The following is a 17,466-nucleotide window of genomic DNA, read 5'->3' as shown; positions in this document are numbered from 1 at the left end:
TCTTTCGCGTGCATCCTGTTTCTTCATCTATTCTTCTATTTCCGTGGGGATCACATGCATATTCTATTTCTACGCAGACAATGACCTTGTAGCAGCCAACAAACCAGCTGCGAGATTCACTCAAAAAAGAAAGTAAAACGCGACCAGAAGATGTTCTTGCGTGGAGGGTGATGCTACCGAATCAGGGTATCCATGGCCAATAAACTGCCAGATTCATGGCATCATTAAGACATTTTTTAAGCAGATACGACTGTGCTGCTGTATTATACTCCGACGGCTAAAGGGAAGGATAACTACACAACTCATAAACAACTTTATTGGTATTTTTTTATACTCTCAACAGAATCAACAAGGGGTTGTGATTCATCAACCATGAGCCAGTGTGGATCTTTGTCCCTCGGTAATTGCACTGGAGTACATCTCCTGAGTCTGAACTACATAGACTTGCAAAAAGCGAAGTTCATGTGGTGATGTTTTAGCCTGTGTATCATGTAAGCCTACCATCTAGAACCGCTGAGGCCTTGGAAACGGCCCTTGCACCCCTGTAAATCTCATGCTGCAAGAGCCGCCAAGATTCGGACGTGTTGAGCTTGTTCGCGTTGGCGATGGCCGAGACAATGCCAGGGAACGCTTTGGTGCCCCAGTCGTCCTGGTCCGACGATGCGTAAATCTGTCAAAACAGCACATATTTTGTCACTGTGGTCGCCTTCAGACAGGTGTGAAAGCCTCCAGGTCTGATACTCACCATGTGTTTGTACCACGGCCTCCCGGCGAGCCCTTCTCGGTTGGTGAAGGCTCGCTCTGCCATCATCAGCCGATCGTTGATCTCCCTGGCTTTTAGTGTGCGTTCCCTAGTGTTTAGGTCCCACTTTTGTGATTGCAACACCTATCACGAAGCAAGTTGTGATGTTTTAGATGGAAAGCTGAAAGCTACACGCTCATGCAACTATGCTTTCAGTGGAATTCCTGCCAAGAAAATGTTTTCGGTGGAACTGATTGGTGTTACCGTGTTACCTTCTTTTCTGTGAGAATTTTCGTGGCTGCCTTCTCAAGCTGCTTGATTGACTTGTGTAGGGGAGTGAAACTGACGGGGCATCCAGGGCATCCGTCTTCCACAACTTTTGAGCTCTCCTACAATAGACAAGAAGGCACATAGTCTATATGTCAAGTAGTTTTTGGAGCTAATTCTACCAGCGTGCTGATAATTTTTACCAACATATTTACCGATCAATAAAAAGAGAACTTTATATCAAGATTCTGTTTCAGCTTCCTTAATAAAAATAAATTCAGGGTTTTACCCTGCTCTTCTAAAAGTTGCATATCTCAGTTGCCAAAACAAAAGATACCATACCACTAGTTCGGACGCGTAAGAGACATAGTTGAAGGGTATGATCTCATCATCCGCAAGTCTCAAAGCAATCAGACCCCAAACGCTTGCCACTGCACGATTACACAGTAAAATGGATTAGTCAGCGCTCTGATGCAACAAGATTATACTTTTTGAATTTGATAGATGGCTGGTTCAGTACATGCAACATGTCTGTGGAACAAAGGATCTCCAAAACGCTCCATCCAAACATAATCATCGTACAGCGAGTGGTAAACAGGATACTCAGAAACTGCAAGAGCAACCATATTTAGAGCAGATCTAGAAGTATATAATAATAACACAAACTGAATATAGCTTTGTAGCCTGCTGAACCAGAACAATGACATAAAAAGGAGGGAAGTTAATGAGATTTATGTGCCATGAAGAATATTCTCTTACATAGTCCATATGACATGTCAAGTGAAGGGATTCCAATATACTGGACAAAAGCTGCAAAATCCGTTCCCGCACCGGCCACTCTTGTAATCTGAAAGTAGGAGCTTATCACTTCAGTACATTAAAAACTGAATGGACAAGTCTTTTCAAAACAAATGAAGCGAAGTTCTAATGGTCACTTATTTGGATAATGGCAGAATTATAACTATTAGACCATTCAATCATTGTACACACCGGAGGGTCATTGCGAATCAGAGCGTCATACAATGTGTGAGATGGATCATCGGGATCTGGTACCTTCAAAAGAGAAAAAAGAATAAATAAATAAATTTGGAATATATATAGACATGTCTCCAGTATATACTTATTATAATGGCGCTGCTTATGAATTTGAAAATGGCATTGTGGTTATGCAATTGCATGGAGCCATTTATAGATTGGGCCCAGTTTACAGAAGAAGAAAAAATAGGTGTAGAGCTTAAATACCATTTTGCTCGCTTCTTTGATCAATTCATCTAGCTGAGGGGTTGCACGGGGCATAAGACCTCCAGGCCCAAACACTGATATGTCCACATTTAGGTAAGCAATAGCTCTTGAACCAAGGATATCCATGTTCTCCTCGGCCCATTCCGTAGATCCTATCTGTGACATTGGAAGTTCCTACATTTTAGCACTTCCGCGAGTAAGCGAGAATTTGAGAGCATGCCAGCAAGAACATACCAGAGCAAACTCCTCTGCATCCCAGCTGCACACGATGATTGTTCGCCTTGGCCTCCACCCTTTCTTTTCTAGCTTGGACAGCCTCTCCGCAATCTATAAACAAAATTAAGGTACCGACATTATCCTCATTTATCAAAAATGTCTTGCATTCAGAACACCTATGAGAAGCGCAGTAGATTACCTCGAGCATAGCTGCGGTTCCACTGTTGGGATCAACTGCCCCAAATGTCCACGCATCACGATGGTTGCCTATGATCACATATCTGCAAAAAAACACAGAGATAGATTTAAATTGTTGGCTTTGGCTTAGTTATATGACAAGGCGAATCCCATGCTTGCTCCTATAGGTCGATTTTCGGTTGACTGCCATAGTTGATTAATTCAAGTTGACTCTCGAAATCTATGGGAGATACCTGTCAGGCTCTTCTCTTCCTTCGATTACAGCAAAGACATTTTCGATGGTCGCTAAGGTCTCATTTCCCTGCAGGCCACAAGAGTAATAATCAGTAGTGCTTTCTCAACAAAAAAAAATTGTCCATGACTCTAGGAACACTCACGATGTAGGTGAGGTTTAGCACGGCTGGGCCGGGGCCGATCCGGTACACGGGCGCGCCCTCGGCGCCCTGCCACTCCGGCGGAGCCACGCCGCCGCCCATCGCCTTCTGGATTGTCTCGCCGTCCCTTCCCGAGATCGGCAGCGCGGGGATGCCGGGCATCGCCTCGCTCCCGTCCAGCTCGTCCATGCTCAGACGCTCGCAGTCCTCCCCCGCCGCGCACGACGGCCACATCGGCGTGGTGGGGTCGCCGTTACCGTAGTAGAGAGTCCCCACCTGCACCCCGCTCGGCGGCAGCCAGCGCGTGTCGGGGAACCACTTCCGCTTCCCCTTCGCCCCGGGGCCGCCGAAGTCCTTGGCGTCGGTGTAGATGAGCGCCGCAGCGGCGCCGGCGGCGCGGGCGTTCCGCACCATGTCCTCGCAGTGGATGTCCCCATAGCGCGCGAGCACGACCTTCCCGGCGACGTCCACGCCCTGGGAGGCGAGGTAGGCGTAGTCGCTCTTCTCCCCGTAGTTGGCGTACACGACCTCGGCGGCGACGGAGCCGGAGCCGGAGTAGGCGAAGTAGGTGGGGATGACCTCCGCGGCGGCCGCGGCGTAGGGGTCGCCGGGGTAGGTCTCCTGGACCAGGGGGAAGACGTTGTTGGGGAGGCCGGGCCCCGCGGAGAGGGAGAGGGAGCGGTGGGCGGGGTAGGAGAGGAGGACGGAGTAGGGCGTGACGCGGGTGGGGAAGGAGAGGGAGGCGAGCGCGGCGCGGACGTACTCGGCGGCGGCGGCGTTGGCCTCGGTGCCGGCGACGTGCGGGCGGAGGGTGAGCGCGCGGAGGTGCGCGGAGGCGCTGCTGTTGGAGCCGAGGGTGAGGAAGAGCGCGTGGTAGCGCGACGGCGGGGTGGGTGCCTGGAGGAGGTGGTACGAGGCGACCAAGGCCATGGCGATGGCTAGGAAGGTGAGGTACCTGCGTCTCCCCATGCCGCTGCCGGCGGCGAGGGCCGGGGAGAGGAGGAGCGGCTGCTGCTGCTTGCTACGGCCAGACATGTTCAGTGTTTGCTTCACTGAAATGTTACCATAAAAGTTGATCTAGTATATTGACTATGAACCTATATGTGCCGTCGTGTCAATGACTCCATCACGCCATGACGGCAACGGCACCGCGGTAGCAACCATGTTGAACGGCAGTCCAAACAAGCAGTCGGCTCCCCACGCAGCCGGATAAAAAAATATTCTCTGTCCCGAGTCGTCCACAGGGACGCTCCGGACACGCCGGACGCAACGAAAATCGAGGCAGAGTGGCGGACCGACCCGTCAGTGGCACATTAAATTTTAACCTAACCATCGCATACCTCGCGACGTAAGTTATTCACGCGCAGTGACACACGACCTAAGCGTCGCAGCTTGGCCTTAATGGCGACGGAGGGGCAGACGAGACGTCTCGTCGGTGCTGCGCAGCCTCCACGCATCGTCGACGTTCGCACGCCACCACGTGTTCCCGCGCTTTTTTCCTGCCTCTTCTCGCGCTTTCTTCCCGACACTGACGTCTATAAAAGGCCCTTCCGGCTCAATGGCAGCCACCACAGTCGCCGGCACCCCTTTCTTCGCCACAAGCACAGCTCTCGTCGCTCCACCGCCGTCTCCTCCACCACCAGTGCGCAATGATGAACCGCCCCGGCGATGGCCAGTTCCCTCCACCGCCGTCTCCTCCACCACCACCTCCACCACCGGATTCGCAGTTCGACATCGCCGCCGCCGCCCATTTTGGGCGGTGGCGGCGTGAGCAGAGCTTTGGTGTGGAGATCGTTGGCAGCGGTGGGAGGCACTCGAGCAGCGGGCCCGCCAACAGCGTGAGGCGGTGGAGTTGACGGCAGATCGACTCGAATACTCTGTTGTACGACTCAGGTCGCGGGTTGGAGGAGTCCCGCTTGAGAGTAGCGCTCGATGTGTTGCATATGAAGGCGAAACACGGATGGACGGACACAAGCGTCGACGACATTCTGGAATACGTGAAAGATCTCCTTCCTGCCGGGAACACGTGTCCTGGTAGTCTAGCCGAGGCCAAGAGAATCACGTGCCCTCTCGACTTACCCCACGAAAAGTATCACGCCTGCATCAACGACTGTATCATGTATCGCAAGGAGCACCTGGACAAGACCAAATGTCCTGTGTGTGACGCTGGACGGTACAAGAAAGGGAAGAAGAAAGCTCCTCGGAAAGTTATGTGGTACTTCCCGCTCCCCCCCCCCCCCCGCTGCAACGGTTCTACGCGGACCGCAAGGAAGCAAAACTCATGCGCTGACACGCTGAAAGAAAGGAGGCAGTGTTGAATGATGTAGAGCGGATTGAGCACCCAGTGCTGACACACCCTTCTGATGCAAGCCAGTGGAAAGCATTAGACAATGAATTCGGAAGTTTTGGGGCAGATCCCAGAAACATCAGGTTGGGTGCGAGCACGGACGGATTCAATCTGTTCGGAAACCAGAGCAACACACATAGCACATGACCCGTGGTTGTATGGATCTACAACCTCCCGCCCTTCGTTGTGCATGAAGAGAAAGTACATACAGATAAGTATGCTAATTCAAGGGCCGACACAACCAGAAACGATATCAACATGTATCTCGAACTATTAAAGGAGGAGCTTGAAACATTGTGGGCGAAGGAAGGGGTAGATACATGGGAAGCTGTTGAGGAAGAATATTTCCCTTTGAGAGCCGCGTTGATCACGACGGTGCAGGACTACCTCGGATACGGTTATATTTTGTGCCAGATGTGCCATGGACACAAGGCATGTGTCAGGTGCATGGAAGAGACGGTGTTTTTGCAGCTTGGTAAGGATCCCGGCTCTTCGAAAACCGTTTACATGGGGCATCGAAGGTGGCTACACAAGACTGACCCGTGGAGAAAGCGTGGAGATCTTTTCGATGGTAAAAATGAACCCCGAGGACCTCCACGTAAGAAGAGCGGCGAAGAGATCGATACATTACTGAAAGGTTGGAAGGAGTGCCCTGCGCCGGGAAAGATTCATCATGAGCCTGGAGAGAAGAAGAAAAATGCAACGACACCGCTCATTGGTGTATGGAAAAGGATGTCCGTGTTTTGGGACTTGTCGTACTGGAAAATTCTCGATACACATCACTGCCTTGATGTCATGCATATCACAAAGAACGTGTGCGAGAGCTTGCTTGGCACTCTTCTCAACATGCCGGACAAGACCAAAGATGGGCCGAAAGCAAGACACGACCTGAAAGTTTTGGGCATTAGGGAAGAGCTTCAGATCCCGTCGACCCAAGACGGACAATCGGAGGTGGAGACGGACGGCGGTCAGAAGCGCAAAAGGATTAAGCAGCCAGACTATTACTGCCCCCCTCTTGCTTCACTTTTAGTCCGGCTGAGGTCGATCAGTTTTTCAATTGCCTTCTAGGAGTCAGAGTGCCCTTCGGTTACTCCGGGCTAATAAGCAGATACATGGACCCCAAGAAACGAAATTTCAGCGGCATGAAGTCTCATGTCTTTCACGTGATGATGATGCATATTATTCTGGTTGCAATCCGAGGTATAATGGATGACCATGTCCGTGCAACGCTGACTGGGCTCTGTAACTTCTTCGACGTCATAACTCGGAAGTCGATAAGCGTGAAGAAACTCGCAAGGCTCCAGGAAGAGATCGTGGTGATCCTATGTGAGCTTGAGATGTACTTCCCGCCTGCATTCTTTGACGTGATGGTCCATCTGTTGGTCCATATCATGGATGATATCACCAATCTAGGGTCGGCATTCCTACACAACATGATGCCGTTTGAAAGAATGAATGAGGTCATTAAAGGATACATTCATAACAGGTCACATCCGGATGGAAGCATCGTCCAGGGCTGGCTCACTGAAGAGTGCATCTCTTTCTACATGAATTATCTATACATCGAGGACCCTGTTGATTTGCCTCAAAACAAGCACCTCTGCAGGTTCGAGGAGGTAGGCCACAAAATGGAAGGAAGGAACTACACGTGCACATGTCTGGTCGGAATTCTGACTTTGACTGGGCCAACTTAGTAGCGCTAAAATACATTGACTTGATCGATCCTTGGTTGAAAGAGCACAAAACCATGATAGAGAACAGTGGCAAGCCGATGATGACGGAAGCAGAAATATTCAGAGAGCACAACTCCTTTTTCGCGCGCTGGTTCAAAGACCACATTGATGCTAATCCCCCACCATCATGACTTACCAAGCGTACGATATCAACGGGTACACATTCTACACGGAAGAAAAAGGCAAGAACAGTGTTTACCAGAACTCAGGGGTAACGATGGATTCCTGGACGGTTGAGGTAAAGACTAGATACTACAGAAGGATCGAGGAAATCTGGGAGCTTAGCTACGCTGGGGAGAAAGTGTCGATGTTCTGTATCAGATGTGCTAAGAACATCAGAAAAGAAGACCGGTATATCACCACCATGTTTCCACCCGAAGCCAACAAATCAAAGTCCACGAACGCCACCGCGCAGAATGAGCCATGGGTACTGGCAGAACACGTGCACAAATGCTTCTTCATAACCGACCCATCCAGGCCTAGCCGTGTTATCGTGAGGAGAGGCAAGAGGACCATCGTCAGAATGGATGGAGTCGCCAACGAGGAAGACTTCGAAAGACAGGTTGGAGACCCAATGATGGAATAATCCGAGGAAGAAGACACAACATACACCACAAGAAGAAGCAGGACCACACTACCGAGGTCAGGTCGACCATTCAAAAGAAGAAGTCACGACAAGGGGCTAAATTATTCAACGACGAGCAAGAAAAGCAAGAAGAAAGTGAAACACTCTTCTTGATCGATGATGTAAAACTTTATTTGCAATGTATAACTCATATTTTGTGCAATACATAACTCATATGGTCATGGCCAATATTTTATGTATAACTAATTAATATTTTGTGTATGTATATATAACTCATATCTTCATGTTTTTACATAACTCATGCATATTGCTTTGTTATTATCTTTAAATGATAAGAAAAATAAAATAGTATAGCATTTGGGGTAAAAGAAAAGAAACATACAATAAAGAGAATATAAATAAATAAATAAACATGTCCCACATCCTTATTGCATACTGCTAAACCCATGTCCCAGGTTACAGCTGTTCCAGGCTTATTGCCGGCGCACCACATCCTTGATTCGCCGGGGGTATACTTGTCCCCGGCAAACCAGGGACCTGGTGCGCCGGCAATAAGCCTGGCACAGCTGTAATTAGGACTTAACCGTTTTCTCCCTTCCTTCTCCCCACAGCCACATCCCAATCGACCCCCTCTCTGCCTATCGAGCGCCGCCGGCCAGAGTTCGAGCGCCGCCCCAACTCCCCTCTCGAGCGCCGCCGTTCTGCCCCGCCACCGTCCTCCACCATCCCCTCCACCAGCCCCCACCACCTGCCCCGTACGCCGCCGCGGAAGACCCGTGGAGAAAGAGGAGCCGCGCGCCATTGGAGAAGAAGTTGGCCGGCACGCGTACCAGGGGACATCGGTGCCGCCGTTGGAGAAGAAGTCGCCAACCACAGTGAGCTTCCCTCTCCCCTTCCCTCTCCCCTTCCCTCCCCCTTCCCTCTCCCCTCCTGCTAGGGTTCTTCCTCGTCTCCGGCTAATTGCTAGGTTTTGAGCCTATCATTGTTAAAGAATGGCATCAGTATATCATGGATGATTATCTTTGGCCAGAAAAATTAATTCGTGTTTAATACCCTAAATCTATCTCACTGATGTGGTTAACATTGCAAGAATGATAACCTATATACATGTGTATTAAATGATTTTAGTTCATTATTGCTAGCTTGTTGATTTAGTTGCATGTTGCAGTAGGAAAAAAGAAAATGAATAGAGATTTGGTTCAAAATGCTCAGTTGTTTGGTTCAAAATGCTCATGCTCACTGGTTGTAAATAAATTTGGTCCAAAATGAAAATGCATCATTACCTACTGCCAAAAAAAGAAAATGAAATAGAGGTTTGGTTCAAAATGAATGCAGTAGAGGTTAAATGAAATGATAAAACGAATCTGCGACTGTAATGAAAATGCAGTAGCAAGGTTAAATGAAATGATGAAATGATGTTAGCAATTCTCTAGTTCATTGAGCTAAATTAGTTTTGTTGCAATAGCTAAAAAGGTTTAGTTGCAGTAGCTAAAATGAAAATTGGTTTACTTGCAGTAGCTAAAATGAAAATTGATTTAGTTGCAGTAGCTAAACTGGTTTTTCCATATAAACTTGCAGTAGCTAGGTTCATTTAGTTCATAAAAAGAACAAGTGTTCTCTGATTTTAAAAAATAAAAGAAAATGAATTTGGTATCTGGTTTTAAATTTAGTTCATTTAGTTCATTTTTCACTTGTCAGCTTTCCTTGTGCATGTTACTGATCCAGGGGTTTACTTAATTTGTTAATTTGCTAGCAGTAGCTACTGTGCAAGGAAAATGCATGCTACTGATCCAGGGGTACATAAAAAATTGGAATGCAATGCTGTTGCTACTAAAGATGATTTTCCGTCTCTGAATTGAGATGAAATATTAAAATTGGTGTATTTTATATGCCTCGACCAGTTAAATCTACATGAAAGCAAAATAATAAAGTGAATTAGTTCTCAGGTTGCCTAATTATTGTACTACACATGTTCTCAGTAGGAGCCAGGGATTTAAAATGCTAAGTTGCAAATATTTCATTTGTTTAGGTAAATAAGGAGTAATGCTAAGTTGCTAGCTACTGCTATGCTATGAAAATGCTAGCATTAATGCTAAGTTGGAAAGGTTTAGTTCATGAAATAGTTCATTTGAATGCTAAAATTGGTTCTCTGGTTTAGTTGATAAAGTGGTTTAATTTTTTGAATGCTAAAATGAAAAATGCTAGCAGTAATGCTAAGTTGTTGCTGGTTATATTTGATGTGCTGTTGCAAATATATTTGTCTCTGGTTGGAAATGTTGTCTCTGGTTGCAAATGTTGCAAATGAAAATGAAAAAAGTTGTCTCCGGTTATATATGATGCATGTGTTGTTGCAAATGTTGTCTCTGGTTAAGTTGTTGCAAATGATAATGCTAAGTTGTTGCAAATGAAAATGATGGTTTATGGTGATGGTTATGGTGAAATGCTACTGTAAGTGCTATTACTGATGGTTTATGGTGATGGTTATGGTGAAATGAAAATGAAAATGAAGCTGCTCCCCAACTGTAATGGTCAAGTTCTATTGTCTCTGGTTTATGGTGATGGTTATGGTGTTCATGGCTATATATATGTTTGCATTTCTGTTACAGGGATTGAGTTGCTATTGAGTGCCGGAATGCTGATTCATTTCCGTTTCGGCAATTCTAGCACTCCGCATGACCAATTTTTAGCAAAGGTCATGCCGAATTTTTTCGTGAATTCTAACTCTTTTTCATCTTCTATTAGTGCACGCCACCATGGCGTCTCAAGAACAGTTAGAGGTGCACTACAATAAGTACTTCTTTAGGACTGAGGAGGATGCCGAGGCCGCTGGGGGTGGCGGCGACGAGGACCATGAGATGGAGGATGCCGCTGGGGGTAGTGCCGACGAGCCAAGTGCCGCCGCCAGGGGTGGCGGCGAAACAAGTGGCGGCGAGGCAAGCGGCGCCGCCGGGGGTGGCGGCGAGACAAGCGGCGACGATTCTAGCGGCGCCGCCGGGAGTAGTGGCACCGGGACAAGTGGCTCCAAGAGGCCGCGAAAGGCAAGGCGCCAAAACACGGTCGCCACCGGCAGAGACACAATCTTAGAGGTGGACCCCGCCAGTGGTTTGCCGGTGGAGCCTAAGGATGTTGCCAAGGGGTACGACAACCAACTGACATGTATCCTTCGAGAGGTCATCAATCTCAACGAGACGGACCTCCGAGCTGAGAACAAAGCGCATTTGCGAGTCCAGCTCATTGCGAGGTTGCACTCACGATACAAGTTCCTAGGCGACTACGCCTCCACTCATGAAAGCAAAAACATTGTGAACTCACAAGCCCTCCTGAAGTTCACCAAACACCTCAGCAGCTATAAGTACATGGTGCGGAAGCTGATTGCTGACGGCAAAGGTTTCGAAAAGGTCCACTCTGCCTTTCCGCATGTTACGCAAGCGGATTTTGATGCTTTTGTGGCCAATGAAGATCTACAAGCGACCAAGAATCACAAGGTGTGGGGGAAGGAAATGCGGAAGCTTAACATTGGCAACCACAACCTTGGGAGCCGTGGGTACGAGGGAAAGGAGCCCTATTGGGCGAAGAAGGACGAGGCGTATATAAATGCCGGCATTGAGAACCCTTGGCTCAAGTACAAGGACCCGCTTGAAAGAAGATTCATCAGGCCCCGCTACCATAAGAAGAAACTAACCGGGGAACTTGTCACGGACCCCAAGGTGGTAACCGACATAATTTGGTTCATGAACGACAAGAAGGTCCTGGTGTTGGAGAAAAAATTGGTAAGCAATTTACCGGTTTAATTAGATCAAGTATCGTTCAAATAATAGTAGCAACATTTCTAAATGGTTCACGTTTCTTCCGCAGAAAGAAGAAAGACAAAGACTTTCTCAATGTGACGAAGGCTCCTCGTCCCAGGCGTCAACGGGCAGGGTAGCCTGGGACAAGCCTCTCGTACGGGCGCTAAACGTCGTTAATGAGCATTCGACTACGAGAAGGCCGCATAGAGGCCGTGTGGCTGGCGCCGGTACAGGCTACAAGCATGGTCACTACGGCTTGTCGTCTGCGACCGATAAAAATGAGCGCAATGAGAGGAAGCAGCGGGAGGCGGAGGAAATGAGGGACTCACTACTAGCCCAAGTCCAAGCTAGGTTAGTACCGCAACTGGTACCGCAACTGAAAGCTTCACTCGTACCTAATATCACAGCTGAAATCGTCGCTTCAATCCAAGCTGATTTCGACGTTGTCGTCGCGTGGTATGAGGGTGGCAAACAACCCCCCCCCCCCCCCCCCCCCCGCAAATGCAAGTGGTTAGCTTCGGCGGCAGCAACTCGATGGCGCCGCCGGCAATGCCGATGCTATAATGGAGACTCCTCCGGCCGCCGGCAATGTCGCAGGTGCTAGGGATTCACCGGTCATGCCGGGTAGCAGCCCCTCCGTCACTTGCACGCCCGCCGCCGCATGTGTTGGCCCATCGACATTAGCCGAGCTCAACGCCCTCACAGTAATTAAGCTAGTGTACATCAAGTTAATATATTAGTTTCGTCATCCTTGCCCTCTCTCTAACGCCGTACACATGTTCTCGCAGGCGCTCTCAACGCCATGCACCTTCCTGATGAAAGTGAACGACAAACTCAAAGACGTCCCGAGGGGGGTCCATCCTTCGCTCTCTGGATAAGAAGTAGCACACACGAGATATGGATGATTACGTTTACCGGGTTGAAGTGGATCGGGTGTTACCGGGCTATGAGGTTTTGTTTCCTCCTAATCAACCTCATGGTACCGATGAGGATAGCCTGTTGAAGCTGGCCTCACTAAAGGGTTGGGTACTGCTATGGCCGAAGACCCTAATTAGGATCAACACCTACTCGAGGTCGACGACAAGCAAAGGAAAGCACCTTGCGGTGTCACAGGTCAGCGTCCCTCCACAACTGTCAGCGGCGCCGGTGGTCCGCGCCCCACCACAACAGTCAGCGGCGTCGGTGGTCAGCGCCCCACCACAACAGCCAGCGGCGCCAGAGGTTAGCGCCTGATACGTCTCCGACGTATCGATAATTTCTTATGTTCCATGCTTGTTTTATGACAATACCTACATGTTTTGTTCACACTTTATGATGATTTTATGCATTTTCCGGAACTAACCTATTGACGAGATGCCGAAGTGCCAGTTCCTGTTTTCTGCTGTTTTTGGTTTCAGAAATCCTGGTAAGGAAATATTCTCGGAATTGGACGAAATCAACGTCCAGCATCTTAGAATCCCACGAAGCTTCCAGAACACCCGAGAGCCACCAGAGGAGGGTCCTGTGGGCCCCAGATGATAGGCCGGCGCGGCCAGGGGGTGGGCCGCGCCCCCCTATTGTGTCGCCGCCGCGTCGACCTTCCGACTCCGCCTCTTCGCCTATATAAAGGTCCCTGACCTAAAACATCGATACGGAAAAGCCACGGTACGAGAAACCTTCCAGAGCCGCCGCCATCGCGAAGCCAAGATCTGGGGGACAGGAGTCTCTGTTCCGGCACGCCGCCGGGACGGGGAAGTGCCCCCGGAAGGCATCTCCATCGACACCACCGCCATCTTCATCACCGCTGCTGTCTCCCATGAGGAGGGAGTAGTTCTCCATCGAGGCTAAGGGCTGTACCGGTAGCTATGTGGTTAATCTCTCTCCCTATGTACTTCAATACAATAATCTCATGAGCTGCCTTACATGATTGAGATTCATATGATGATGCTTGTAATCTAGATGTCATTATGCTAGTCAAGTGGATTTTACTTATGTGATCTCCGGAGACTCCTTGTCCCACGTGTGTAAAGGTGACAGTGTGTGCACCGTGTGGGTCTCTTAGGCTATATTTCACAGAATACTTATTCACTGTTATGGATTGCATAGTGAAGTGCTTATTTATATCCCTTTATGATTGCAATGTGTTTTGTATCACTATTCATCTATGTGCTACTCTAGTGATGTTATTAAAGTACTCTATTCCTCCTGCACGGTGTAATGGTGACAGTGTGTGCATCGTGTAGTACTTGGCGTAGGTTATGATTGTAATCTCTTGTAGATTATGAAGTTAATTATTGCTATGATAGTATTGATGTGATCTATGCCTCCTTCATAGTGTGATGGTGACAGTGTGCATGCTATGTTAATACTTGGTGTAGTTGTGTTGATCTATCATGCACTCTAAGGTTATTTAAACATGAATATCGAATATTGTGGAGCTTGTTAACTCCGGCATTGAGGGTTCGTGTAATCCTACACAATTAGTGGTGTTCATCATCCAACAAGAGAGTGTAGAGTATAGCATTTATCTATTCTGTTATGTGATCAATGTTGAGAGTATCCACTAGTGAAAGTATAATCCCTAGGCCTTGTTCCTAAATACTGCAATCATCGCTGCTTGTTTACTGTTTTACTGCATCTGTACTGCCTGCAATATTACCACCATCAACCACACGCCAGTTGTAGCATCAAGCTATTTTCTGGTGCCGTTACTACTGCTAATATATATTCATACCACTTGTATTTCACTATCTCTTCGCCGAACTAGTGCACCTATACATCTGACAAGTGTATTAGGTGTGTTGGGGAAACAAGAGACTTCTTGCTTTGTGGTTGCAGGGTTGCTTGAGAGGGATATATTTGACCTCTTCCTCCCTGAGTTCGATAAACCTTGGGTGATCCACTTAAGGGAAACTTGCTGCTGTTCTACAAACCTCTGCTCTTGGAGGCCCAACACTGTCTACAAGAATAGAAGCACCCGTAGACATCAGCGTCCCACCGCAACAGCTAGCGGCGCCAGAGGTCAGCGCCCCACCACAACCGGCGCCAGAGGACGAGGCCTAGGAAAGCTATAGGCTATTCTTGTAGATTAAGATTGCCAACATTTTGGAAGAGCTTGAAGTCACTCATAGTATTTCAATTCAAGAAACAAAAATAGATGGAAGCACATGAGCACCTTATTTCATGACTTGGAACTGAATTGATGGCACGTTGAAGGTCTTCGTGCCTGCTCAACAAGATGATTAGCATCCAGATTCGTAGCCAAAGCAACGCCTCCCACAGGGAGACCAATTGGAACCAACGTTTGGTTCCCAGGGGCCATTAACCAAACATCTAGCTTCACCAAACCCAGGCCACCCATCGAAACAGCCAGCCACGACGGAGGGCCGCCACCTCCGAGGTGACTCCACCACCGGGTCGAGAGGGAGGGATTAATTCCTGAGAACAGACCACCTGCTCCATCATGAGCTCCAACGGGCGAGCAGCCACCATATATTTAGTGCTCCTTGGAGCAGCTACTCCCGGGGTATTGCACCCTATCTCTACTTTCCACTCCTCTACCCTCGCGGGCTACTCTCTAGGCACTACTGGAGGTGATGCTGGATATACTTTAGTGCGGTTGGGAGGTCGCCGAGATGTCAACGTGCGCATCCTCCTCCTCCTCCTCCTCCTCAGATTATCTAGAGTACCCAACGCAACCCTCCGGTCGTCGACTCATGCTGATCGCGATAGGGTTGTGCTGCCTTGGGGCCGATCTGCGTCGCCAAAGGTGGAGGGGGACGGACAAAAAACGATGTAGGTTGACAGGGAGGAAGAGGAAGACGAAAGGAGAAGGAACACACCTCCACTATGGGCCTTCTTTGAGGGCTTCTCACTTATTCGGCCCAGTAAACCACATGACGTCCAACTTAATCTGTGGAGTAGCATCCCAGAAAACGTTTCGCCGGCCCACTAATCATGATTTGACGGAGTAAACCGATTTAGAGACTATGCGGGAGAAACAGGGTTGATCTCGATCGTTGGACGAACAAAACGGACGGCTCAGGACTCTAAATCCTTGTGGAGGCTCCTAGCTAGGTGATGTAGGAGAGCCCAAGGATGGCAATGGGCAGGGTGTGGGCAGGATAGAGAAATATCATACCCATACCTGTATAGTCGATGGGTATAAACTTCTACCCATATCCGTGTCCATGGGTATAAAAGTTTATCCATACCCATACCCGGCGGGTATCAGTACCCATTGGGTACCCGGTGGGTAGGTTAAATTGTACACAAGTCACTCGCAATTTTATATTTATCAATAACAAATTCGATTAAAAAATAATTATCTTAACTCGATAACAAGTAGTTTATTACATAACAATTAAAAAAAGGAAAATGATTCATCTCCCCCGGGGGATTTGGCGCGTCTCAGCCTCCTGGTGCCTAGCCGCACGCTGAGGTCGATCCTACGGCTTGCACACGCCTGCCTTTTCCTCTGCGTGGCCGCACGTGATGGGTCCCACCCACGTTCTTATCTCTTCCGATCCCCAACCTCCACCTTCTTTTCTTCCGCCGCATATATGTGGATGTGGATGCTGGCGTGGCCTCGCCGGAGAGGATCCTCTCCTGCTCCTTCGCTGCCTCGACGCCGGGAGCTCGGCCGCCTTGACGCCGGGAGCAGCTCGCCCGCCTCGACGCCGGGAGCTCGGCCACCTTGATCCCGGGAGCTCGCCCACGGCCCGCCTCGACGCCGGGAGCTCGACCGCCGTGATGCCGGGAGCTCGGCCGCCTTGACGCTGCGAGCTCGCACGTCTCGCCGACGGGAGCTCGGCCGCCTTGACGCCGCGAGCTCGCACGTCTCACCGACGGGAGCTCGCCCCCATGGCCTGCTCCGTCGCTACGTCAAGCTCCGCCTCCTCTGTGGTCGCCCTCTTCGCCGACCTCCTCCCCTGCAGCCACTACTGATGGCCGTCGTTGCTGCGCGCCGTGGGCGTAGGTGCTGCCTACTGAGGGCGCCGTTGCTGCCTCCCGTCGGCGGAGGTGCTGCCTGCCGTGGGCACCCTTGCTACCGGCGGTCGACGACGCTGCTATGTAACCCAATTTGGGATGCTACTAGTGGCTTTCACTGGTGCTACCAGCCGAGGGTGTCAATGCTACAGGCGGTCGCCGCCGATGCTACCAGTGTCGCCTCCATCTCGCGCTCCTCTGCTTCATTAGGAGGTTTGCTGCCTTTAGGCATGCGGCGTTGCTACCTGCGAAGGCCGATTTTGCTATTTAAGGTGTACGAGATTGCTATCGGTGGAGGGTGGATTTTTTGCTACCATAGGCACAGGGTGTTGCTACTAGCGGCTTCTGGCGTTGCTGTCCTAGACGGACGGAGTTTCTGCAACCTCGAACGGCTCTATTGCCAGCTGCAGGGCGAGGTTTCCGTTGATGTCTTAGAGGATTTGCAACATATGAATAAAAAAATTTGCTACAATTTATATGCGATTTTGCTACATCTGCGTAAGATGTTTGCTACGGGGTCTCCGACGAGGTCTCCGGCGAGACTCCGGCGAGCTTAGACTTTTTCTTTTGATTCATGGACGAACCGTTTTTTGCTTCAGTCATTTGCTGCCGTGGGTGATTTTTTGCTGCCGGAGGTGTTTTTTTCCTACATGCAAATCTAACCGTCAAAATGGTTGATCCGACGGCTGGGGACCCGGGGGCTGGGGAATCAGATCCCTCGAGGGACGCCCAGCAGTTTTCCATTCTCTTATAGTAACTCATAAGTAAACGTGTCACATAAGAATTTCATAATAAACGGGTAAGGTCTGGGTATACCTACGAATACAAAGCTATACCCATACCCTATCGATGACTTAACGGGTATGGTAAGTAATACCATCTACACTACTTAAAAAGGAGGAACTTCCTCCGTTTTCTGCCAATACGTCAAATCCTTCGTCGTCCTGCTCGTCGACCTTCCGCTCGCCCGCATGCGCGTACATGGGCCAGGCCCACCTATCGCGT

General features: G+C 49.4%; 1 protein-coding gene across 1 annotated transcript; it reads right to left on the bottom strand.

The window, feature by feature from the left end:
• Window positions 1–294: 294 nt before the first annotated feature.
• LOC127343793 (probable glutamate carboxypeptidase LAMP1) lies at window positions 295–4,127 on the bottom strand. Its single transcript, XM_051369980.2, has 12 exons — window positions 3,043–4,127; window positions 2,899–2,966; window positions 2,667–2,748; window positions 2,486–2,578; window positions 2,252–2,407; window positions 2,000–2,062; window positions 1,769–1,856; window positions 1,530–1,619; window positions 1,352–1,440; window positions 1,015–1,131; window positions 746–886; window positions 295–670 (listed from the first exon to the last, which is right to left on the bottom strand). Exons 1-12 carry the CDS (start codon window positions 4,072–4,074, stop codon window positions 488–490), a joined length of 2,202 nt encoding a protein of 733 aa, XP_051225940.1. The 5' UTR covers window positions 4,075–4,127; the 3' UTR covers window positions 295–487.
• Window positions 4,128–17,466: the final 13,339 nt, after the last annotated feature.

The sequence above is a fragment of the Lolium perenne genome, chromosome 3 (genome assembly GCF_019359855.2).
Source record: "Lolium perenne isolate Kyuss_39 chromosome 3, Kyuss_2.0, whole genome shotgun sequence".
Classification (NCBI taxonomy): domain Eukaryota; kingdom Viridiplantae; phylum Streptophyta; class Magnoliopsida; order Poales; family Poaceae; genus Lolium; species Lolium perenne.
The sequence above is the reverse complement of the archived record's forward strand: the minus strand, read 5'-3'. Positions and strand labels throughout refer to the sequence as shown.